Source organism: Salvia miltiorrhiza, chromosome 5 (assembly GCF_028751815.1).
Source record: "Salvia miltiorrhiza cultivar Shanhuang (shh) chromosome 5, IMPLAD_Smil_shh, whole genome shotgun sequence".
Taxonomy (NCBI): Eukaryota; Viridiplantae; Streptophyta; class Magnoliopsida; order Lamiales; family Lamiaceae; genus Salvia; species Salvia miltiorrhiza.
Window position 1 is genome coordinate 5,255,067 of NC_080391.1, and position 25,573 is coordinate 5,280,639.

General features: G+C 34.3%; 3 protein-coding genes, 1 long non-coding RNA gene and 1 other non-coding gene across 8 annotated transcripts; 1 reads left to right on the forward strand and 4 right to left on the reverse strand.

The window, feature by feature from the left end:
* Positions 1-378: 378 nt before the first annotated feature.
* LOC130985407 (protein IQ-DOMAIN 9-like) lies at positions 379-4,040 on the reverse strand. Of its 3 annotated transcripts, none has more exons than XM_057908368.1 (7): positions 3,674-4,040; positions 3,497-3,558; positions 2,618-2,731; positions 2,277-2,444; positions 1,742-1,969; positions 1,059-1,172; positions 379-980 (listed from the first exon to the last, which is right to left on the reverse strand). In XM_057908368.1, the coding sequence occupies exons 1-7, from the start codon at positions 3,738-3,740 to the stop codon at positions 603-605; spliced, it is 1,131 nt and encodes a 376-aa protein (XP_057764351.1). In that variant the 5' UTR covers positions 3,741-4,040; the 3' UTR covers positions 379-602. The 3 variants fall into 3 exon arrangements, with proteins under 3 accessions (XP_057764351.1, XP_057764353.1, XP_057764352.1); XM_057908370.1 differs by adding an exon at positions 2,798-2,860 and having other exon boundaries at positions 3,497-3,752; XM_057908369.1 differs by lacking the exon at positions 3,674-4,040 and having other exon boundaries at positions 3,402-3,505.
* A 4,600-nt stretch (positions 4,041-8,640) lies between these two features.
* TRNAI-UAU (transfer RNA isoleucine (anticodon UAU)) lies at positions 8,641-8,714 on the reverse strand. The gene has a single exon. It is a non-coding gene; the product is annotated as a tRNA-Ile (tRNA).
* Positions 8,715-9,305: 591 nt separating this feature from the next.
* On the reverse strand, positions 9,306-11,517 carry LOC130985408 (magnesium-chelatase subunit ChlI, chloroplastic-like). Of its 2 annotated transcripts, none has more exons than XM_057908371.1 (3): positions 11,229-11,517; positions 10,934-11,046; positions 9,306-10,609 (listed from the first exon to the last, which is right to left on the reverse strand). In XM_057908371.1, the coding sequence occupies exons 1-3, from the start codon at positions 11,332-11,334 to the stop codon at positions 9,554-9,556; spliced, it is 1,275 nt and encodes a 424-aa protein (XP_057764354.1). In that variant the 5' UTR covers positions 11,335-11,517; the 3' UTR covers positions 9,306-9,553. The 2 variants fall into 2 exon arrangements, with proteins under 2 accessions (XP_057764354.1, XP_057764355.1); XM_057908372.1 differs by having other exon boundaries at positions 10,934-11,034; positions 11,229-11,476.
* A 4,560-nt stretch (positions 11,518-16,077) lies between these two features.
* LOC130985409 (uncharacterized) lies at positions 16,078-17,100 on the forward strand. The gene is made up of 2 exons (XR_009088962.1): positions 16,078-16,338; positions 16,715-17,100. It is a non-coding gene; the product is annotated as an uncharacterized LOC130985409 (long non-coding RNA).
* A 3,124-nt stretch (positions 17,101-20,224) lies between these two features.
* Positions 20,225-25,214, reverse strand: LOC130985410 (GDSL esterase/lipase At5g45920-like). Its single transcript, XM_057908374.1, has 5 exons — positions 24,993-25,214; positions 24,699-24,914; positions 20,906-20,973; positions 20,670-20,834; positions 20,225-20,594 (listed from the first exon to the last, which is right to left on the reverse strand). Exons 1-5 carry the CDS (start codon positions 25,089-25,091, stop codon positions 20,435-20,437), a joined length of 708 nt encoding a protein of 235 aa, XP_057764357.1. The 5' UTR covers positions 25,092-25,214; the 3' UTR covers positions 20,225-20,434.
* Between the last annotated feature and the right edge of the window lie 359 nt (positions 25,215-25,573).

Sequence of the window (25,573 nt, forward strand, 5' to 3'; positions counted from 1 at the left end):
TCTATTTTTCCACACGGTCATATTTATTACGCAAGCATATTCATGTCAGACGAGTATATTTATGCTATGTCACCACAATGAAAAATGACAAATATGCAAAATGAGAAAAAATTAATAGTTGAGTAATTTTAATAAAAATTTTAAAGTTCGTATGCAAAATGAGAATTTGTTGAAAGTTCAGCAATTTATATGCAATTAAACCTTAAATTAATTATTTAATAGCATGCTTCATTTTTGTTGTACACAATAATTTTAATGACAAAGAAAACAGAAACCCTTTCATATAAACTAAATTTTTAGAGCAAGAGTACGTAACAGATTTTCATAACATAAACCATAACTGAGTTAGGAGTTTACAGTAGAAACAAAAACACTTCATTTTACAGAAGAAACCATCTCACCACAAAATCCTTTCATCGGTTTCCAAGTACAAAACCAGCAAATATATATACGTTTCAGATACAATACATAATTAACGATTAATTACATAAATATACGACAATAACTTAATAAAAAAATTAATAAAAAAATCACAGTAACGTAAGACAGAAAAGAGAGCATTTACTGTAAACAAGACTCGATTTTTCCGTTGATCATTTGAATCAACTGGAGTTAGAGCTTTCCTTTTCATTCTTAGTTTTCTTCTCTTCACTTTTCACGCTCTCTTTTTTAACGGCAGCTGCGTCGTAAGACAGTTTGCGCGCTTTTCTGGGAGCCTTTCCATTAGGACTAGGAGAGATCAGTTTGACCTTTCCTTGCGCCTTGCTCGCAGGGGAAATGGTTTTCTTAACTGCTTTTCCGTTAGGAGAGATCAGTTTTGGGTGTCGGGTCGTCTGTGGCCTTTTGGTGCTATCGAGCGCTGCAACTCGGCTTTCCCAAGGCCGAGCAGCAATCCAACGGTCCATCCAGCTCCACCCCCAGTTTGCTTTACTGAGGTCTTTATTGCTTGGTCCAAAACTTGGGATCATGTTGGCTTTCCACTGCACGTGTTTTTTTAATCTTTATTTCTTGGTTTGAGAAATGAAAAGGAAGACGGTAGATACTAGAACTCGACAAACCTGACGAGTAAAAGCATATGCCAGAGCTCGCTCCCTTCTCACCGCTGCTTCTTCTCTGTGATGTATTTTTGCAAGAGCTTCACTCACTGTTTCAGAACCACTATTCCACTCCACCTGTCCCACATTTCATTTATGGAAGAAATGTTCATGTTAACTGTGAAGTTTCAAGTGACAAAATGCTTAGGTAGGCAAACAAATTACTATTATTTATTGCTATTTCAAGAAGAGCCACTTTAAAATCAGAAATTGAGATTTATCAGAGGATATACAAGGCTTCCTATGCATAGGAGAGATTGACTGATCGGCCGATCCTACTACTAATGATACATGTAAAGAAACGGCATTGATGTATCTTTCGCTTTTCCTCTTCCTTTGTCACACACTGTCTTGCATCTTTTATCTTGGTTACTTTTTATCAACAAGGAAAAGGAAAGAACGACAATTTCATTTATGATTATTCCTCCAATGTAAAATTAGGCAATGTTTCCTCGATGTTTTGGTGCTGCATTTCATTCTTTTTAGTTTTCCCCATAATGTACAGACACTAAGGATAAATTTCGGAATACTTCCATATCTCTTCTTATCTGAATTAATGGTCTAAGTCGTGGTTGATTTAAGGCCTTCGACCAAGAAACTGGGTAAAAATCTCATCAACTACACCATAGAGAAAGTTGTTGTATTACCTCAAAGTCATGAAGCTTTGCTTCTAGCTTCAACTGATGTTCAAGCTTCTTCTGCTTAAGCTGACCTTCCATAACCATATTAGCACGACGTGCTCTAATCTGGGCCTGAGTCTTGGTCCATGAATGCAGGCGACTCAACGTAGCTGAGGCTTGATTCTTAACAGAATCACACTGCGCCAGTTTCTGTAACCTTATGGTTCCTCTCATTCGATGAAGACTTCGCCTTGCCTAAAGCAGGAGAGGAATAATACAGTCAAATCTAGAGTTTGAGAAAAGAAAACAAAAAAAATCATAAGATTGACAAATGACTTTAGTCAGGGTATCCATCCATCTATCATCTACTAAGGGCAGATAATTAGGCAGACAATTGTATTTCATTTTACTACCTACAATTATTGTGCACACAAGATGGTGATTATTATCAGAATGATCCTTCGGATTCAGTAGCCCAAGCACGGTTACTGGGTAAGACAAAATAAATAATGAACCGTGTAAACTAAAGCGATAGCGATTGATAGCAGGGAATGTAACATACAGCATGTGCACGGTATGCAGTCTGAATCTTTCTAGCAGCAACATATTCTACGGAGAGAACAACACTGCCCTGATTATCGAGACAAGCACCATTGGCTAGTGCTAGACACCCTTTGAGAGAGCAGAGATCCTCTGTGCAGCCAGTTATGTGTTGAAAAGACGAATATCTCTGCTCAACAATATGGAAAAAGATAACAATATCAGAAATCAAGGTGCCCTATCCCGTGTAAAATGCCATGGATTCAATCAGGGAACTTAAAACAACTGCACGAATCTTCAGATATCTTGAATAGTTACATAATAAAACAAAGAAAACCAAAGATTTGGATTAGAGCTTCAAACCTTCACTTTCCGTGATTTCTCTCCCTTCACTTTCTTTTTTCTGATTATATTCTTAAACCAAACTCCAGAACCCATACTCAATGCTCGATGCCTCAAACTGGTAATTGAAAGACCCTATAGAAATCATAGATCACATCAGTTACATGCAGTATATGAAACATCTACATTACACTTGCTCACTCTGTCACTCATCAATTATATATCGATGAAAATTTTCCTCTAGTAAACTCAAAAACCAGCAACCTGAAAGGATGAACAATAAAGAAGAAAGCTTATGTTCCACCTCAAGATGGCATATGTGAATAAAACAGTACCAGAATCGAAATTTAGAACGAAAAAATCTGATATTAATTTTTGTTCTGTCTCAGTTAATAACCAAAGAGAATTCTCAAATCCAGGCTAATCATCAACAAGCAGAACAGGGATCATCAAACCTCGCATAAAAGCAAAAGAGGGGAAAGAAAGAAGCTGATAGATAGTGGATCAAAACTGGAATTATGTGGCAATAGAAGGCACATCAAGTTCTCAAACTAATGAAACTGGGATTTCAAAGATCCATTCATAAAAGGGACTAAAATCAACAAAGTGTTAAATAAATTCCCTCAGGAAATCAGATTCAAACTAGTATGAAAGACTTGTCTGTTCCAATCTAACAGGCAAGTTTCCACAGAAAGTAAATGCAGTATAAGTCAAACTGATTCGGATCCTCTGAAGAAACACACAAAGCTGCCTGTTTTCTTTCAGTATTAGTTGAAAAAACACTAAAAATAAAAGGATACCGAACATTTTGTTCACTTGAAGGTATCACAGACACATCAAGAGACATTCTTGAAACTTGAAAGGAACAAACAACGTGGGCAATTCAAGAATCTCACATACCAAAGAAGTGGCCTCCACAGAGTAAAGACTCCTCCTTTTGGGCAAAAGGGTTTCTCTCTGAGCTGACAAAAAAACCAAGCAAAATAGAAGCTAAAAGTAGTGATGGAGATTGGAGTCGGATAGACAAGTATGAGTGAAACAGAAGAAATACAAAGGCAGAGGCTTATATGTACAGACTTGAAGTAGAAGGTAGAGAGGGAAAGAGAAAGCGCACAAAGTGGGTAGCTTTGCCGATATTTGCCATGGCCCAGCGGCTGCTCACCTCAAAACACAATAGTTACAATAATCAACCTAAAAACGTCTCAACAAATAAGAAATCCATGGCCTGTCGCTTTAGATTCCAATTATTTGAAGAAAATTAATGTATTTATTTTCCTCCATCAATGGGTTTAACCGACACCTCCAAAATCCAAATTTGCATGAAATTCGTAGTTTTATGCAAGTTAATTTATGGTTATAGCGACAGCGGAACCAACCCTGATCCCCTTCAATCATTATTCGCAATGGCTCCTCTCATTTTTATAATACTCTGTTTTGTCAAAATACAGCAACTCTCACCTCCACAATTTGTTGATTTAATTTGGCTTGCTAATTGAGTTGTAACTAATAATTTCATGGCTGCAAGATATGCAAAATACTACACCATGACTCATCTAGTATTTTGCGTGTAAGAAAGACACTTGGTAGGGACTCAATCAATAGTGATAAACTGATAATTGCAAAGCAAATCAATAAATCATTTTCATTTATGAAAAACAGATCACGTAGGCACCAATAGAGACTAAATTAAAAGGTTAAAATTGGAATTTAAGAAGAAATTTTTTTTATAAACACCATTCCTACAACACTGCCGATAGTTCATTTTTCTTATTTTTGTATACTTATATTTTAAATAAAATATGCATTATACATCTTAAATACATGAAAATGAATTTAGGTTGATACATGGTACGAAAAAAAATAAATCAAAATAAGTAAGTTAAAATTTCAACATGTTTATGTGAATAAATGCATATATTTTTATCATTTTAAAAATATAAATTGAACAAATGCTTTATTTGCATGTATTAAACAACTTCAAAAAATGGCATACATATTTAGTATTTAGCCTCAAGTCATAGTGGATGATTATTTTTGTGATAAATGAGAATAATGAATAAGTCAGTATATAATATTGAATAAGTTGTTTATAATTGATGAAATTTTTTCTCTCTCTAGTATTCGAACCCAAATTTGAATGATCATTCATACATTACCAACAACTTATTTAATATTATATACTGACTTATTCATATCAAAAAAATATTTGGTACCTCAGCTTTACCGCTTTAGTTAGGCCTCCTTGACTCATTTTCAAAAGAGTTAGTTATGCAAATTTCATAACAATTTAGAGGGCAATAGACAAGATTAAACTTATCTATTCACTTAAATCTTGGGTTCAGCCCCGTCTGCATGCAGTATAGTATTTTTTTCACATTTATGTGATAGTGGTTCTGTTTGTGTGTGGTGTAGTATAAGGTGTAGAGGTCTCGTCTCACAAAAACATGAACATTTTGTTATTTTTTATTGTCACACAAAAACATGAACATTTTGCTATTTTTAGTCGTCTCAAAAAAATATGAACATTTTTATTTTGTTCCCTACCACACCACAATCTTTTTACTTTTTATCTCTATTTTTCATAAAGTAAAACCCTTTTTCACTTATAATACATTTTTATATAATATTTTTTAAAACTCGTGTCACTTTCAAATATTCATATTTTTATGAGCAGAATGAGTATATCTTATATTATGTTGCTAGATGAAAATAAAAGTTGAAACATTTACAAACATTAAAAGTTAAATTTTAATGTTTTCAAATTAAACTTATAATCATAAAATATTTCATATATATTGTAGGATAAAATTTTAGTCCACGCGGGCGTTCATGTTTTCTTTTTGGTTCACGTGGACGTTTATGTCATCTAGGAGAAACTAGCTAGGGAAGTCCCAATTGCAAAAAAATAAATATAAAAATTGATATTATTCATAAAGATTAGAAAATGAAATAGAAATTATAAAATGAGTATAAGTTTATAATTTATTTTGCAAATACCGATTTAGCAATATGTCATTTCATATAGTGAGGTGTATTAAAAAGCAAAAGAATATTTTCTTTAAACAATCAAAATACCTTGAAAAAAGCGCGTTGGGATTTTTTTTTTGACTTTTGGGGGAGTTGGGGGTTTGAACCCGGGACCTCACTGTTCACACACAGGAGATCGCACCACTTGGTGTCCCATTGGGACAAAAACAAAAAACAAAAAAAAAGCTCATTGGAATTATATTTAATAAAGAGCATTCACCACACCAACCAATAAAATACAAGTATAAAAAAATCATTACTAGTTTGTCTAATATCAATACTTAAGAAATGAGAATATAGAACTCTTCAAAAAAAAAAAAACTCCAACATTCTGATTTAAAAATTATTTTAAACAAATTAACTAAAATGGGTGTCGCGAAGCAATGATTTATAGGTGAGAACGAAAACGCTTTACTTATGTTTACGTGTTTAGGCCGTCAGGTGGCAACTGGCATTATCATCGTATTAAATTGCCCACTTTTGAATAATTAACTCATTTTCTAGAGGAATGATTAAACTAATAGTAAGTATTTTGAAGAAAAAATGAAGAAGAAGAACTCATAAGTATAGTTTAAAATTTTAAATTAATTAGGTTAATGCGAATTGCATGTCACGTAGTTTTCTCTATAGCATCTGCCAGTTTTGGAACAGCTGGAACACCAATGTAATATGCTTATTTATTTTCGAGAGCTGTTTGTAGGGTCTGAATTTCTCAGTCTCCGAATTTCAATTAATGTGTGATAAAGCATCGCCCAAACGATCGAGACTTGCTTTTAGATATTCGATTTGGTTGGATATAACAGATTAATTATATCCTAATTCTTTATTTTCTAAATACTGATTATTGCTATGGGAATTAGAATTAGAAATATATATTATTTCACTGAATCACCGACGATGATTGATGAATATGTGTGCGAAGAATTTAAATTTTGACAATACATACCCATACCTTTCTAAAAAATCAGAAAATGACGATATTGCTAACGAGGTCTAGTTCAAGTGGTAAAACTAATAAAACTCTCTTTTATGAGAAATCTTGAATTTAATCCCGCAATGTAATGCCAAAAAAAAAGGCGACCTTCTAAAAACTCACGCTTTGATTATATTGTAATTGTTTGTTGTTTTTAAAATTTTTCCAATTTTCTTCATATTTTAATGATATATTATATCGATCTTAATTTTAATTTGTGGTGCATCATTTTCATGCTTCAGTATTTTTATAAATAATTATTAATCAGGTTAATTATTTCGCGATTAAGTATCACGTACCTTTCTTTGTTCACAAAATGAAAGCGTGCGTGGAAGAAAAAATAAACTCTTGTATACTAAGTTGGCATACCATTATTTCCAATTTCGTTATAAATCAATTTCATAATAAATTTGCTCTAATATTATTTAATTCTTAAGTTATGAGTACAGTCATTTAATTTGTATAACCTTTCAACGTCAAACTAATTAATTTATTAATTAGACCTTGTATGATGATTATAGGATGCAACGAATCTTTCATACATAAAAATCTTGAAGTTCAACTAAAATACAGTATGTTGAGGTGAAATCAAGAGCCAAAAATCATAAATAAAAAATATACAAACAAAATTGACTAAGAGGACGTCTACTTTAATTTGAAAATTAGCTTAAATTCCTTATTTATTTAAATGGATTGAAAATTTTGAAATATCCCAATATCTTTTGATTATTTCAATCATTTAAATTAATTTTGCTTGATTTATATCTCAATGAAAGAATGAAATTGAAAAAAATCCTAATTTTAATGATAAAAATATTCAATTATATATTTTATCAATCATGTAAAATAAATATATCGTCAAATAAGATAATTAAACCCATCTTTATTTAGGTTACGTCAATCAATAACGGTTGGTGATTGAGTACAAATTGTGGAAATTTGATAACATAAATTATGAAAGAAGGTTGAGGGTTTTGATGTGGAATATTTAGGTGCACCGTGCATTTTCGTCTTTATGGGAATAAAGTATCACAAATATCATTGGTCGATTACCAACAAACAAGGATTCCATAAGTCTAAATATATTCCCATTGTTCTATTTTTATTTTGTTATTTGCTTCTTTCTATAATTCTTAAAGACACTTCCTTTCCTACCTCTAGGTACCATACACCATACAACTTAGATAATCATGCACAACCAACCTATCAAGGGTGGATGCATTAAAAAATTTATCAGGGAAGCGGTATATAAGAGCATCCACAACAGGATTCGACCCCCCACCTCGACGAGCCCCGTCCCCGGGCTTGAACGCAGTTCGATTTCATGAGCCGGGCTCGATTTATATGAGGCACATGCAATTAAAAAAGAAGATTTTAAATTTTGATTTTTATCAATTTTTTTATTTTTTTCGATTTTAAAATTCTGATTTTTTTTTTCATTTTCTTTAAGTTACCTTCTATTTTAACATTGTAATTCTGAAATTTAAAAATTTATTGAAAATTTTAATTTTTTTGAAATGAATTTTTTTTATAGAATCCATGTTGTGGAGGGGGTGGTTCTGTAGAGAGATTGCTCTCCAAAAAGCTCATAAGAGACGCTTTGACGTGGATGTTCTAAGTATTTCTCATTCAGAAATTAAATTTTCCTATGATTTAATTTGACAATTTAGAGTGTTGTAAATTCGCCATTTAATGGGATTTTGTATTTTCAAGTTCGAAAAGTAATTTTTTTATATGATTCAGTCTGATGATGGAGAGTTTTATAAATAAAATAATCATTTAAGAGGTTGTGTATTTTGAGTTCAGTTTCTCCATAATTTTGTTTGACAATGATGATGACTTTTACAAAAATGGTCAGCACATTTTTAATATAAATCATCACCTAAAGACTAAATGATTTTAAATATTATATAAATCATCATCTATGTAAAGACTAAATGATTGTAACCATTACTATAAAAATCAAAAAAAAAAAAAAAAAAAGGTCATCAGATGAAAGGAGCTGTGTATTTTGTAACCCATTAACAAAATAAATTCAAAAAGTTGGTCCCGGCGGGGCTCGAACCCGCGACCTTCGGCTCATAAGACCAACGCTCTAACCAACTGAGCTACGGGACCGATGTTTATTTAAGTTACCTACATTTCATTTATCAATACTCGAAGGAGATTGACACGATTTCATTTCTTTTAATTTCTCTCCTAGTCTGCCGCGCTCGACACTTGCTAGTTACAAGTTGCGAAACATCAATATCCACCGCATATTGTGGAATGAGTAAGATTGTGGTAAAAAAATTATGAGTTCCAATTTTTGTGGTCGAGCCCATGTCTGTAGTTGCAATTTATCAATATTCTTGTGAATGATTTACCCCTTAACAAAATTTTCTTAGAACATGCAATTGCATATTTCACGTTATCACCCAAAAAGAAAAAAGAAAAAAAAAAGAGTCTAATGGTGTGGGCCTTTGGAGTCTCTTACACTGGCTATTACTATTAGCCACAAGAATACTTTAAATCACATATGACCAATGCTTGCTATTTACAGCTGAAAAGGAAGTAAAATTATACTACAAGAAAATACAGCAAGGAAACTGAATACTGGCAAATATTATTGTGTCTTCTATTTGCTACCAAATAGATAGACTAACATCAGCAGTTACTAGTATTGCTGCCATAGCACTACAAAAAATGAAAACACAGCAAAGATGAAGATTCCAACAAATTCTTACCAATCAACTTCATTCCACCAAATATATTCTTGGATTATAGCATCTAGAGTTCTTGTCTATCAACATCATGTAACTCAAAGTTTCATCAATACAATAGGTCATGATGCTCAACCACAAAATAGTTTGAGCTTTCTGTTTGTTTTGCAGCTCCAAAATTGAATAGTCGAGTACAAAAACCTTCATACCAAAGATAAACCTTGCACTGGAAAAAAAGATAAAAATTTACCTCCCTCAGGTAAAAACTTCGTAGAATTTCTCAATCACGAGTAAGCCCGAGTCGATTGACTCCAGAGGATCCTTTCTAAGTCGGTGTCTTAAGCAGTTGGGGATGACAGTTGCAATGTCCTCTGCTGTTACTTTATCTCTTCCTTTGAGAGCAGCCAATGCTTTTGCTGCCCTATTGGAAACTATATCACCTCTCAACCCATCCACATTGAGCTCAGCACAGACCTTGGAGATTTTTACTCGAAGATCATGATCTAATGTAACGGAGGGTAGGGCACTCCTGGCCGAGTCAATTTGTTGCTGGAGTTTCTCTTGCTCTGCTATGTAGGACTCCCGGAATTCTTTAGGATTCTTGTCAAATCGTGCTCTCTCCTCAACTATCTTCACCCTGAGCTCGGCATCCTTCACTGTTCCAACTTGGGCGTGCATTCCAAAACGATCAAGAAGCTGCGGCCTCAGTTCTCCCTCTTCTGGATTTCCAGATCCAATGAGTATGAACCTGGCTGGGTGTGAAATCGAGATTCCCTCTCTTTCCACAGTGTTCCAACCCGAGGCAGCAGAATCCAACAGAACATCTACTAAATGGTCATCTAAAAGATTAACCTCATCAACATACAGAATTCCTCTGTTAGCTTTTGCCAGGAGACCAGGCTCAAACGCCTTCACGCCTTCAGTAAGAGCTTTCTCAATGTCGATGGTACCACAAACTCTATCTTCCGTGGCACCCAAAGGCAAATCAACCATATTGATTTTGGTCGAAACAACAGGGAGTTGTTCGCCTTTCATGACTTTGTCACGTACTTCTGGCCCCTGCACCTCAGCATCCTCTGGATCCGAGTTAAATGGATCCCCATAGACAACTTTGATTTCAGGGAGTAAATCGACTAAAGATCTAACAGTCGTAGACTTTCCAGTCCCCCTATCGCCCATGATCATCACCCCTCCTATCTTGGGATCAATCACATTCAACAACAGGCACAGTTTCATCTCATCCTGCCCAACTATAGCTGCAAATGGATAAACTGGCCTCTGGTTCTCCTTTGAAGAAGCTAGCTTCTGAACCTGATCATAGCCATAATGTAAACCCAGAGTTTTTCACTTAAGTAGTAGATACTATCTATATCTGATAGAGAATGTAAGGAGATGTTGAACAGATCACTTGAGATTGTAGTGTATTATGAAATGAGTTATCCTTAATTACCAAAAATGAGATAAGATTAATTTCTTAACCAAACATTGCCGTTAAAACTCAATTAAACTCATATCTACAGCATGAGCGCATGCAAATTTAGGGCACACTAAAAAAATTAGGAATTATTTTACAAGTAACAAACACTATCCGAAACCAAAAAGGAAACAGACTATGGAATATGAAGAAATTAGTACCTCTTGTTGAGCAGGAGACGTGGCGACATTGGAAATTGAGACATGTAAATGAGAGCGCCCTTTCTTGAAGGGGACTGCAACTCCTCCGTAGAATTTCCTCCCTGAACTCAGCCCTACATCAATTAATAAATAAAGTTACTTCTATTTCTAGTCTCATTCAAATTTCAAGAAAAGTTGAAGCTTAATCGGACGCAAAACAGTAAACAAATTAACAGATGAATGCGACATTGTAAATTAAACACAAAATTGAAGAACAAGTCGGAAACGGAAAGGGTTTGTGGAGACGCAAATGTACCAGGAGATAGTTGGAGGGAGAAAGAGGGAGTTATTGATGAGTGAGAAGAAACGAGCCTCGAGGCAAAGATTGCAGCAGTGGAGGAAGTTCCGACTATCCCAGCCATGTTCAACTCAAGAGATAGTGTGTGTAGTGTGTGTAACTTGAATTTCAATCTGTTGGAATTGGAATGACCCACATCCAAATGGGAGGTATCCTCCGTGTGTTGTGTGTGGTGAAGATAAGAGGATCAGATTTCCTCCCGACCCACGTTACTTGTAATTTGAGTTCGGATTCTTATTTTTTAGCTACTTTCATTTTGCAATATCTAATTAAATAATTTTCATTCATAATATGTGTGATTTAAATTAGGGTTAAGTACCAAATACCCCCAACGTTGGGGCTCCTATCGCGTATAGGACCCTATAGTCAGGGTCCGCGCTGTTTACTACCTCAACGTGACTAAACCTAACCAAATCCCCCCCAACGTTGGGCCCCTATCGCGTATAGGACCCTATAGTCAGGTATTAAGTACCAAATACCCCCAACAGTGACTTAATGCAGGGGGTATTTGGTATTTGAGGGGGGGATTTGCTTAGGTTTAGCCACGTTGAGGTAGTAAACAGCGTGGACCCTGACTATAGGGTCCTATACGCGATAGGGGCCCCAACGTTGGGGGTATTTGGTACTTAACCCTTTAAATTAACATGTTTATGTCCAGGAAACACCAAACGGTGCGACCTGACCTCCTGTGTTTGAACAGTGATGTCCCAGGTTCAAACCCCACTGCTCCTCCTCCCCAACTCCCCCAAGTCAAAAAAATAAAAATAAAAATAAATAAATAAATTAACATGTTTATCGCAAAAAGGTGATTGGATTTAATCTCATAGAATAAAAAATGTCCAAAAATAAAATGCTAAAAAAACCAAAGTAAATTAAAAGAAATAAAAAGAGAATTCGAAATAAATTTATACAAATCGAATCCAAAAAAATAAAACAATCAACCTAATTAACAGTAATGAAGTAAAAATACTAAAATTAAAAAAGGGTAATTCTATTCATAGCCCCATTTTTACTCCTTATAGCCTTTTCTTAAAAAATAAAAAATAAAAAAAATAATGAATGTACTATTTTATCCTTAACTATTATTAAATTCCTAAAAATCCATAAAACCCTACAGGCTGTAGCCACCACCATATTTCCAGAAATACGAACCTCAAATGATCAAATTTGGGAGAAAAAAAAAACAAAGAAGAAGAAGAAGAAGTGAAAACTTGTTGAAATAAGAAGCGAAATAAGAAGATAATCGAACCCCGTGTTGAAATGGATTGATTTCATAATGTATAAATTGCAATTGTGAATTAGCATAATTTTATCGAAGTTCATTTCTTCATCCATCAATGGCGGGAAGTCGTGCAGCACTCTCTCTCTCTGTAAATTTTAGGAGCATTTAACTTCCCAATGTTCAAATCATAAGTCTTATCAATATGACAATCAGAACGGAAACGGCGAAATTTGACGTAAATCGCAGTTAAAAATGTCTGAATTTGATAATCTTTGAAGCGATGTTTCGACCAAAAAAAGAAATCAGAAATATTGTATTACCTTATTTTCCTGTTCTTGTTCGAATTGGACCATAAAATTCAAAGTTGTGTTAGTTGCTCTAGGTTCTCGAAGCCATGAAAATGGCAGTAGTTTTGCAGAAAGCCACGAGTTGTTTTGGGTTCTCAAAGTCATTGATAAATATTTTTTTCTTTTACAAAAGAAGTATTCATCTTTCTCTGTGCATTTAAGGAGCTCTATAACGTGTTTAATATTTTATCAAATTTTCGGGCTTCGTGTATTATAGAATTTGGGGGCTACGAAATTTGTAAGATGAAGAAACTGAATTTGGGAACAATGAGGTTAAAATAGTATTTAAATTATTATTTTTAATATATTTTAATTAAGGGGTTATAAAGAGTAAAAAGTAGGCTATGAATAGAATCACCCATTAAAAAATATTAAACATTTGCGTATTTTTAATTCGAGATAAATCTATCCAATGTCCATAAATCTAGTTATTGGTTTCGGTTTTTCGGCTACAACATATTGGGCTTGGGCCTATAGCAGTACATTAAGCGATTTATCGATGATGATTCTATTCACAGCCCCCATTTTACTCCTTATAGCCTCTTATATTAAATAATAATAAAAAATAATTATAAATTTATAATTTTATCCTATAATTTATATAGCCTTAATTATTTATATAATTCATTATAATCAAATTAAAATCTAAATTATGTATAGCCCCAAACTACATTTAATTCAAGCAAGTCACAAATTCTGCTATGTTCTGCAACAGAAAGAGAAGGAGAGTTTCTGGCAAGAACTTTCCAATCGAGCATTGTTGAAAATCACTCCAGTTTATGAACATCAAGAAAAGCAATGCTTTAACAGGAGCACATCTAACGCCAAGGTCGACATCGAAGTGGTAGTCGGCGACACTCCTTCGCACCACAAACAAAACCTTACGGGAAGAGTCCTTCGCTTACTTCTCAACGATGCCGCTTTTCCCATCTTGAAAGCCACGGTGAACCATAGCAATCTTCACATACCTTATTAATATAGCACTTGTATTTTTCATTTGGTGTATGAACTATAACTATATAGACAAAATCTTTATATCTTGCAAAAGTTGGCCCTTTGTTTTGGCAGCATCGGCGGCGGCTCTGCTCGTCGTTGTTACTATTTGGACCGTGAGAGGGTGAAGGCAGAGGCGGTCGCGAAATTGAGGAATGAGGCACGATGGCAGAGAACGAGAGGCGAAGAGGCTCTGGGCAACGTGCGACGACCCAAACGTGAATTAGAGAAAGAGAGGCGAAGAGGCTCTGGGCGACGGTGGCGGTCCTGCCGCTGCTGTTCATCGGAAATCTGAAGGGGGCGGGGGGTCACGGTGAATTTAGGAAGAGGGGCGGGCCAGTGTCTCTTTGTGTACGTGCGTCAACTGGGTCGCGGGAAAGAGATGGTTAGAGAAAGAAAAGAAGAGGGCCGATGGTGGTGGTCGAAGCGGCAATGATCTTCACCGGAATAGGAGACAGTTACAGTAGATTGGAGAAGATGAAAAGGGGTTAGATTGGGGGCTATACACACATGAATTTGATTAAGGAGATGAAGGGGGTTTCCTCTTAGATTGGGGCTATACAATACACACGAATTTGAATAATTTAGCTAAAATAATAATTATATTTAATTTAGAGATTATGATTTATTGTGTATAATAGTAAATTTTGTAATTATTTTTATTATTATTTAATATGAGAGGCTATATGGAGTAAAATAGAGGTTGATAATAGAATTACCCTTTATCGATTCTCATTAATAAACTACTCCCTCCGTCCCACGAATCTTGACACGTTTGATTTTGGCACGGGAATTAAGGAGTTGTAGATTAGTGTTTTAAGTGTGTAGTTAATAAAGTATAAAAGTGATAAAGTAGGAGAAAGAAGATAATAATTCATATTACCTTGTTTGAAAATGTGTCAAGATTTGTGAGACGGTCCAAAAAGAAAAACGTGTCAAAATTCGTGGGACGGATGGAGTAGCTTTTAAGCAATTTATCGGTTCTCAAAAAAAAATCTCATTAATAAACTAGCTTAGTATTCTTAGATCCGAGTCTATCGAACTTTGTCTTTCAAAGTATGATTCACCCATTTTGCGCGATTTGCCTAACAAGAATGAAATATATGTTCATCTCACTTTGTATTTGATCGAAGCCAAAATGGAGCACAATTATTTGTGAAAATTGTTGCTATCGCAAAATAGAGTATAATGGACTAATTATTTAGAAAATTATTGCTAAACAACTTATAAGCTGAGCCGAACACCCTCTCAGTTGCTCGATTGGGTTTAATTTGCCCAGGGTTGGCTACTTTTCTTCATTGTTGGCTCTTTTTTGGCCAGCTTAGGGTGACTTTATATATATACTCTCTCCGTCCTATTTCAATAGATTTATTTTTTTTTAGCATAGAGATTAAGAAAATTTATTTTTTAGTAGAAAAATGGTAGAAAAGTGGTATGGTCCACACCAATTAAGTACACCTTTTTTACTCAAAATGGAAAACGAGCCTATTAGAGTGGGACATCCCAAAAATGAAAACGAGCCTATTGAAGTGGGACGGATGGAGTACTATCTAACTTTTGTTTGATCAGATGTATATACTATCTAACTACCTTCGACTTTGATCACCTTCTCCATTTACGTCGATGTTCAATCCTCGTATCAGTTCTGTAATACTTTCTCCGTCCCACGAATCTTGACACGTTTGATTTCGGCATGAAAATTAAGGAGTTGTAGATTAGTGTTTTAAGTTTGTAGTTAATAAAGTATAAAAGTGATAAAGTAGGAGAGAGAATGTAATAATTATTACTCCCTCCGTCCGCCAAGATTATGTAAAATTGCTTGGACACAAGATTTAATAAAATTTGTGATTATTTTGATGTAATGGAGAAAAGGTCCCATCACTTTATGAGATGTGTGGTTGAGATTGAATTTGGGATGAGTTTTTTGTAAATAAAGAGGGTTAGTAAGGATAAAATATTAAAGAGGATGGTGGGACCATTGCCTTAAAAGAAAAGTGACATAATCTTGGCGGACGCCCGATATAGTAATTTTTACATAATCTTGGCGGACAGAGGGAGTACCTTATTTATAAATGTGTCAAGATTCGTAGGACGGCCCAAAAATGAATACGTGTCAAAATTCGTGGGACGGAGAGAGTATTAGAATAGACTCCTTGCAAGATATACTCATTCATGGATAATTTTATGAAATTTTCTATTACAATAATAAGACCATAATGTCATCCACATCATTCCGGTGGACATGTGGTTAAAAATGTCCAGCAGAATAAGAGCTAGAATTCTACTGCACAACGTTGTCAAATTTCCTATGAATATTTATGTATCCTAGTTTGTTAAAGCAGTCATTATATGGATATTGGGATAAATTTGATGTAAGCCTAGTTAATAAACTATGCTGCCTGTCCAATGAGTTCTTGTTCGGCATCACCATCTACTCAAACACTTGATGCATTGCTGTAATTTTGGGCTTTGTTCAACTCATCAACCATCAGCTCTTTGCTGAAAGGTGCTTTTGGATTGCATGTTTAGTTTAATGGCCACATCATGCGCATAAGCTACTGCTGATTTGTTTTTTTTTTTCAACTGCAAATGAGGCTGTTAAACAAAACTAGAGAGTGTGTTGATATGATATACACAAAAAATTCTGGCTTTTGAATCAGTTTCTCTCGCTTTAGAGGAGTCTAGATAGAGAAGGCATCTCACTCACAACAAAATAAAAGACTATATATATATATATAGGACTATAGGAGTATGTTAGTTGTCACCTTAATTATATATCTATACCAGACTTGCATTAGACACTAGAATATTGTTAAGAAGAAAAACCATCATGAAGTTTTCCATGTGGCTTATAAGTTTGGTGCTCGTGTCTTCATGTGCAGCGATTGTAGGTGGCCCCATCACCAAGCCTATAACGATTGCCAGACGCGAATTGGAGGCTGAGTTTAGGATGAGCCCAAGTCAGCATGAGTGGCCTCAGAGATCAAGCCCTGGAGGGCCTGATCAGCACCATCATCGCAGCCGCCTCTCATCTTCAAAACAAAGAAACCAGATTGATTAATGAGGCTTACAACGATCGTGCTTTGCGAGTTGTACTTTGCCCAGATTCTCAGCAGAGATTGGTGAATAATGTAGATTTTACTGGTTCAATCATAGATGTTGATGATTCTCTCCACATGATCTTGGAACATACTTTTCGAATATCTGTTATCTGTTGTATGTGTTTTTTACTTCAAGAACAAGAATGTGTTGCAGAAATCTCAACTAATTAAGCAGTAAGTATTAACAGATGCTAAAGATGGAAAAGGTTGTGCAAATTCTGACCCTACCGTGGCTTGGCTTCTAATGAGCCAAAATGGCCACATTAGTAGTTATTTGTTGATTTTTTAGAACATTTTTCTTTTTGGAAATTCAATCTATATATATTATGTGAACCATAAAGATTGCTGGGAATTTGATCTGATGTCATTTCTGTTAAAGAAAAATGCACATGTTAATTGGGATTGACACGTAATTATCGAACTTGAGATAGTCATTATAAAATCGCTTGAAAATTTAGTACTGTTTCACCTTTTAATGTTCTCCGTGTAATTTTTTTTTAGAATGAAAAAAAAAAATAGTTTGATTTTTGTAATAAATACTTATTTGGATTAAAAAAAAAATAAAAAAGTAATTTTTCGTTTTTTATAAAATTTCAATTTCTTGTGTTTTAGTTGGATTTTTGTAATAATACTTATTTCAAAAAGTTAAATTGATATAATAGTAATAGATAATAATTAATATCTGTAACTAAAAAATAAAATTTTAAAAAATTATGTACACTTCTTAATTATTATGAATTTATCAATTTTAATAATCAATTATCATCAACTAATAAAATTGAAACTAACTAAAAATGATAGCCTATTTGGGGTATGATAAATCTTAATTAATAAGTAGAAATGAAACTAAAGCAACATAAATTGCAATTAAAAAAATATATGTTTTTTTTTTTTTTTTCTGAAAGTCGTACACAATGGGACATTGGATCTCCAAGTGCTTTTGTCGACACTTATCTCAGTATGTATCTATATTATACGTCCATTAAAAAAAACATTTATTATATATATACGTACAAAACAAAATGAAAAAAATTCATAATTACTGTACAATTAAACCAATCGAGCCGCCACTTGAAAGATATATAGGGATAGGCCTCCATTTCCACTAACACCAGTCCACCACCTTCTATAATGGATAACCACTTTCGACGTCCATTCAAATACAAATTAAACATGCATATATCCTAAAAGCTCAATATACAAAGTGCACATTCTTTTTGGAAAGGACCCTACATCTACATTTAATATTTGCCCGTCGCGATTCGACTCCACTAATATAATCTACTATTTATTGGAGTGGGGATACAATTGTGGCTAATATATATAAATCTAAATCTCACTAATGCCTTATATGTCCAATTAGTTTGCGGAATGTTACACATGCAGCAGCAAAACTTTCGAATAAATATCATGCTTTCTCCGCCTACCAAATCGTGTTTTAATTTGTCATTTTGATCCGTTCATCAATTCATATCCTACTTATTTTAATAATTATTTTCTTCACAAATATTTTTTTTGTAAAAATCGTGCCCCTCTCTCCACACAATAAATAAACAATACTCGCTCCATCCCACACTATAAGTGGCTCAAAATTTTTCGACACGATAATTAAGGAGAAAATGTAAATGTGTTAAAAGTGGTAGAGTCCATATTTTTTTAAGGGTTAAACTTTGCTATTTGTGAAAATAGGCCACTTACAGTGGGACGGTCCAAAATGGAATACAAGCCATTTTTAATAGAGCGAAGGGAGTACATTTTTTCATAAAACATGTGTCCGGCCCCTTCTTCTACTAGGACACGAATTGGTGGATGGAGGGAATATCTTATTAGCTTACAAGGTGTTTGACTATAAGCTCTTCAAAATTAACTTATAAGTTAAGCCCCTTCAAAATATTTGGCAAAATAATTTCATAAACGACTTATAAATTGTAAAAATAAGTTTCTCAAAAAATAATTTCCTCAACTCCAATTTCTTTTTTTTTTATGAATTTATGTGCAACAATTATTTTACAAATATTATTCCACCAAAGTTTGTTATTTTCATCGCATATTTCAAAAAAATGAAACAAAAAAATAATTATATATACTCTAACTTGGAATTTATCAATTCTAATTGGATGGGATAAATCCTAGTTAATAATTACAAAAATAAATTAAAGCGTATAAAATTGAAGAAAAAAAAATGAGACATAAAATAGGATAATAAATGTGGTACACTGAATCTCAAGTGCGTTTATAAGTCGAGCTTCCACATAAGTTTGTCGGCGCTTGGAATTGCGACTCCTCGTCAGAGGATGAAAATAAAAATAAGAGATGAGTAGACAGCAACTAAGGAACCTAATCCTAAATTTAGGATTATGCAAGACAGATGATTATTGGAAGAGGTATGTTAATTATCACGTATAAAATATGTCCATTTGCAAGAACTCTTGGACTGTTATGAACTGCCGACATCAACAACATTTGAGCTGCATCTCTTCTGTCAACATGATCCAATCTTTTTCTCTCTTGAAATTTCTTTTATATATCCGACCCCATTCATTTTCGTCTACTCCTACTTCAAACCATTTTCTAGCTCCAGCTGCTTTCCCTGTTTCCTTTCAAGAGTAGTTTGCAAAAAAATTCAAAAGGATGGCAGTTTCAGCTTCCACATGCATCTCAATGCTGATCATAGTAGTGGTAATATTTTCAAGTGCAGATAGTATTGTAGCTTTGAGCTGTCGTCGGCTTCTAAGTATACGTAAAGGGTTAGATAGAAACCAAATTTTACATGAATTATTGGAGTCCAAAATCTCAAAGATAGAGCAAAATAGTAGGAAGGTGATGGTGGATACCCATAGAGTGGCACCAGAAGGGCCTGATCCTCAACATCACTAGAACTACATATTTGTATTTTTTGGTTTGTATCATCATGTTTTGCAGAAGACTTAAACATTTAGTTAGAAAAAGTTTCGTTGCGCCAAGAGCCGTTTCTTGTTTTGTTTAGATAAAGTTGTGTTCCGGTCCTATTAGCAACTGCCATGGAAGATTATATATTCAGTTTTTAGTAGTTTAATGAGTAAACACAAATTCTAGCTAGCAATTATTAATCCGAGTCAACACTATATTAATGTTTAATGGCCTAAATTCTTTGATATATTTCTTGAACAAGATATATGGGTTCACAGCAGGAATGTTCAAACTCTGATAATGACGACCGGTTATATACATACCATCAAAGTTTGCTAAATTGTGATAAAGGGATTATATTATACGTTGCCATAACATAACAATATTCAACAAACACAGAACTTATGTAGCAACTTATAATATCGATAGATTAAAGTCTACAAAAGGAAGAAGACAAGAACAACACATATAATAAGCTAGCTTTTATATCCAGGGTCTTGGTCTTGGTTTAGTTTGGTATATATAGAGCTATATTATTCCAATCGATCTACTGCATTTCCCACATATTGTGAGCAGAAATTAAAGCTTGAGCAAAAGGTCGTCCTCCTCCGTTTAGTTCGTGAACGACTTGAGTGGATCATTAGGGTCGATCTCAGATATGAGCGGGAAATCTGCTGGCAGCGTCTGGAGACTTACTTGTTCTTCAGCAAGTAGATTAATCACTTCCTCAAATACAAACTTATTGCCTTGCTGAGTGAGATGCAGGCCATCACTGCGCATTTGGAAAGGATGATTTCTCTTTTTAGGGTTGGAAAAGATTATATGGTGAGAGAGAAGAGAACTGAACCTCAAAAGAGCCTTTTTCCAGTCAGGAAGTTGCTGCATTTTTTGCCAGAGAGGGATAGCTGGAAGCCCACATTCAGCTGCTACGTCGAGGCACTGTTTGGCATATCGACCAGCAACCTCATTTGTCCTCTCCGGCAGCCCGGAAGGGTTGTTGGCAAAAGGATTTCTATACAAAAATAGATTAGCAGATTACATAAAAATTACAAAATGCTGTAGACATAACAAGGAATGTATTACAGGAGACGTGCATCTTCATCGATTGGAGGAGTCGTGATGAGGATGATGCGCGTGGACGGCCATTGCTTCTGCAGTCATCATCAGCATTAATCTATGATAAGCCTACATAGATAGAACAAGCACTACTACATTCTGTATTAGACAAGCAATGCAAGGTTCTTACATCAACTCATGTACTGATCAGTACTACAAATTCTCAATAACAGTTAAACCATGTTTCCTCAAGTAGCATGATGACAGGATTGGATTAATCAAGAAAAGGGCATAACAACACAACGGAAACCAATAATTATTAGTGAGTGTTAATAATTCACCAGCGGTTTTTCTAAGTATGACATACTAAGAAAAAAACAGAAGAATTTGCAATGGTCCACATTATTGAATAGTAGCATGCATGATCCAGAGTCTACCGATGAAGAAAAACATGAAACAAAATAATGATTAAGAAAACTCATGTGGGGTGCGATGCAACTATAATCCTAGGGGACTACAGTAATTAAAAGGGTAGTGAATTGAGCGGGGCAACTCCATGCATTAATTTGCCTATCTTGAGAGTAGCAAAAGATGTTATCAAGTGGCAAATAATGATAGCGATAACTGGGCCTTCTTGGGCATTTACTTACTGTATATATGCATCTTTTCTAAAGCCCATTCTTCCACGAGTTTGTTCAAAATAAGTAAAGATATTACACATATAAAAACAAAGTCTAATTAAGAATGCACTCTTTTATAACAGCTATAATTGCGCAAATACTTTCATATTCAAGATTTATTTATTTCTTTTTTTATAAATTATACAAGTATATAAAGAAATTTAAAGACCGGACACGATGGTGGACTTGAACCTAGGAGTTTGAGTTCTTGCACATTAATCACCTCCGATAAGTTAACACATCCAGACCAAGATTTATTTATTTCTACATTTATGATAGTTCATGAGTCATTGTCACATCATCAATCAATATGGGTAAACTGTCATTATCCAACATATGTGCAAAGTAATTACTACCGCTGTTTCCAATAGCCATATACTCCCTCCGTCCCATTGATCTTGTCCCGTATTCCTTTTTGTTTGTCCCACTGATCTTGTCTTATTTCTATAAATAGTAGTAACAATTAATTAAACAATAAGAATTCTTAATTACATTCTTCCTCTTACTTTATCACTTTATCACCTTAGTTTTCCTACTTTATCACCTTCGCTTTCCTACTTTATCCATTTATTACATTCTCTCTCCTACTCTCCTTAATAACCGTGCCGAAACCAAATGGGACAAGCCCAATGGGACCGAGGGAGTACTAAATTAATACTCCCTCCGTCCCAAACGAAATGTCTTATTTCTTTTCGGCACGGAGTTTAAAAAATGTGTATAAAGTAGATAAAGTGGGTTGGTGGAAATTATTTAAATATTAAATATAGAGAGAGAGTGTATTGCCAAAAAAGAAAACATGACATTTCGTTTGGAATAGCCCAAAAAGAAAAACATGATATTTCGTTTGGGACGGAGGGAGTACTAGTAACTTTAGAAGAGAGCAAAATCATCCATTGTCATATCAATGATGGCCGCATGCAATAATGAAACAAAACATAAGATTGGTATACTGTTTAAATTAAATGAAGGATCTCCCATATTCCGTGCCTTCTTTACTTTATTTGTTGGATAGGGGAGTGAATTTTTTTACGCATTTAGTTACTATTAGCAAAAAGAGCGTACGTTGTATACATAATTAATATTATTTTATTTAATAAAATAAAAAATGAAAATATAGTAATATTTATTATATTTAACTTTTTAATTAATAATTTGGTCTATTTAATTCTATTATCTCTTATAACAATTTCTCTAGAAAATCTATTACTTCATTATTTTTACTAAATACTCCCTCTCCGTCCCCAAAATAAGTTTACCTTTGGGGACGGCACGGGTTTTAAGGAAAAATGGTAAAGTGTATTGATAGTGAAGAAAAATATGTTATAATTAGTATTAGGAGTGGTGAAAAGGTGAAAAAGTGTTATATATAATTAGTATTGAGAGTGGTGAAAAAGTAAAAAGTAAGAATAAATAGAATATTATTAGTAGTGGGGTAGTTGTCCAAAAATGGAAAGAAAGAAAGATGAACTTATTTGGAGGACGTCCTAAAAAGGAAAAAGAGGAACTTATTTCAGGGACGGAGGGAGTATAATTTATTGAATAAATATATTTACTTATAAGCCTTATTAATAGCTATATACATATGTCACATAAATTTAGTGTAATAGCTAATGAATTAATATATTCTTATATTCCCTCCGTCCCGTAAAAGTGTATCGCATTTTTCATTTTCGTTTGTTCTATAAAAGTGTATCACTTTCATTTTAGGACATGGTCTCACTTTCTCTTTTTAACCACAAGGTCCACGACCACTCATTTTTACATAACCCCACAATCAATTCAACTACAACCACTCATTTTTACTCAACACATTAATTACCAACTTTTTTTTAAAACCCACGTCGTCTCATATGTGATACACTCTTTTGGAACGGAGGTACTCCCTCTGTCCCAATATTGTTGGCCACATTTCCGTTTTAGTTTGTCCCACTATTGTTGGCCACTTTCCTAAAATGGAAATATTTATCATATTCAATCTCTTACTTTATTACATTCTCTCTCCTACTTTATCATTCTCTCTCCTACTTTATCACATTCTCTCTCCTACTTTATCATTATCTCTCCTACTTTATCACATTCTCTCTCCTACTTTATCATTTTATACTATATTACCCACACACTTAAAATACTAATCTACAACTCCTTAATTCCCGTGCCGAAACCAAATGTGGCCAACAATATTGGGACGGAGGGAGTAATATTTAATAGGGATAAAATAGACAATCCACATTTTGTGCCTAAGGCTCTTTTTATATTAGTATAGATTAACATTCTCATAAACTAGCCTTATCTATTTATCCAATTTTTCTAGGTGTAGTAATCAACCACCCCCATTAGTTAGTTAACCAGAACTAATTTGTTGACGCGAGCAACTAGGGGTGGTAATCAGTCCGATTCAGTTTTAACTGAATCAATTTTTTGATTAACCGAAATCGAATTAAGGTAGGACGATTTCATTAAGCACTAACAGAACTGATTAGAGGTTCGATCGGTTAATCAATTAACCGCAAATAACCAATTTGTTTAATTTTTTTAAAAATGTGCTTCCATGCTACTCGAGGGATACGAACTTGTGGCATCAAAAAAAAAAAGTAAAGTCTTATCCACTCCACCAAATCATCATTTATGTTTACATAGAACATAAAATTACTTTATAGAAACTTGTAATTATTTTTTATTACTTTGTTTTAATTTTAATTTTTAAAATAAAATATAATATTATAATTATTAATTCGATTAATCAGTTTTAACTGATTGATTATCGATTAAACCAATTAACCGAATTTTAGAAAATTCGATAATCAAAAATTGAACCGAACAGGTGAAAATCGGTTATCAGTTAACCAAAAATTTGATTTGAATACGGTTACAACCGATAACTGAACCCATTTTACCACCCGTACGAGTAACCATCGCATAAATTTAGGTACTAAAATAAGAGAAAGACGTCTAAAAATTATTTTTAATTTTTTTTTTTAGTTTTTGTGGTCACCTAAAAAGGGGATAAAATTATTTGTAAAATGAAAATAAATTGATAACCACATTCGTGTTTCCATGACCCACCCCCACAGCGGGCACGCCCTTGCGGTGGATCGGGCACGTGCGGAGTGGTTGCAGAGTGCAGTTGATTTTATTTTTACCTTGAAAAAGGCAACAATGGCGAGAAGATTCTGCTTGTACTCATCAAGCGGCACGTGTAGAAACCCGCCGTATCTGTCCGGTAGCGCTGCGTCATTGGCCCCGAAGAACACCGTGACGGCGAGCGGAGCGTCGCCGCCCGCCGGAAAGACTTTGTGGATGACCTTGAGAGCCCATCTGGTGTTGTAACCGTCATAGCCTCTCAACACCACATCCGCCTTGACCCATCAAACCATAACATCGCATCAATAAAAGCCACACGCATACAAAATCAATAACACACACACACATATTACCTGGCGAGCAAAGTGATTTACGAGAGAAGCACCCCATCCGCCGTCGCCGAAGGACATCTCAGTGATTGAGTCGCCGAACAGATAAATTTTGGGCCTCATTTCTCCCACACTCTCTCTTGTTGTTAATCTTAATGAATCGTACACTAATACTAATATCTTCAAAGTGAACTAAGAAAAAATAAAAAGAAAAGCTAAATGAAGTAGAAGAAGAAGAAGAAGAACTTGAATACAAACTTGAAGGATAGAGACCACTATATATATATAGAGAATAGAGACCAAATCAGAGCCATTGATCTCACCAAAATCAATGAATCAGATTCTATCGAATTCTTCAAGTTTAGGAAATCCCGTAAATTCCTCATTTTTCAATTTTGGGAACCAACGAACATACTAATGTTTGTCGATGTGTTCGTATAAAAAATAAATGAACATACTAATGTTCGTCGAGTCTTACTCGAATTTTCGGGTAAGGCTCGTTTGCTTTTTTCTCCATGCGTGTAGTACACGCGCAGAAAATAAAAATAATAATAAAAAAAATCTGAACATTACGTGGGCTAAAAATATTTGGGCTTCCATTTTAA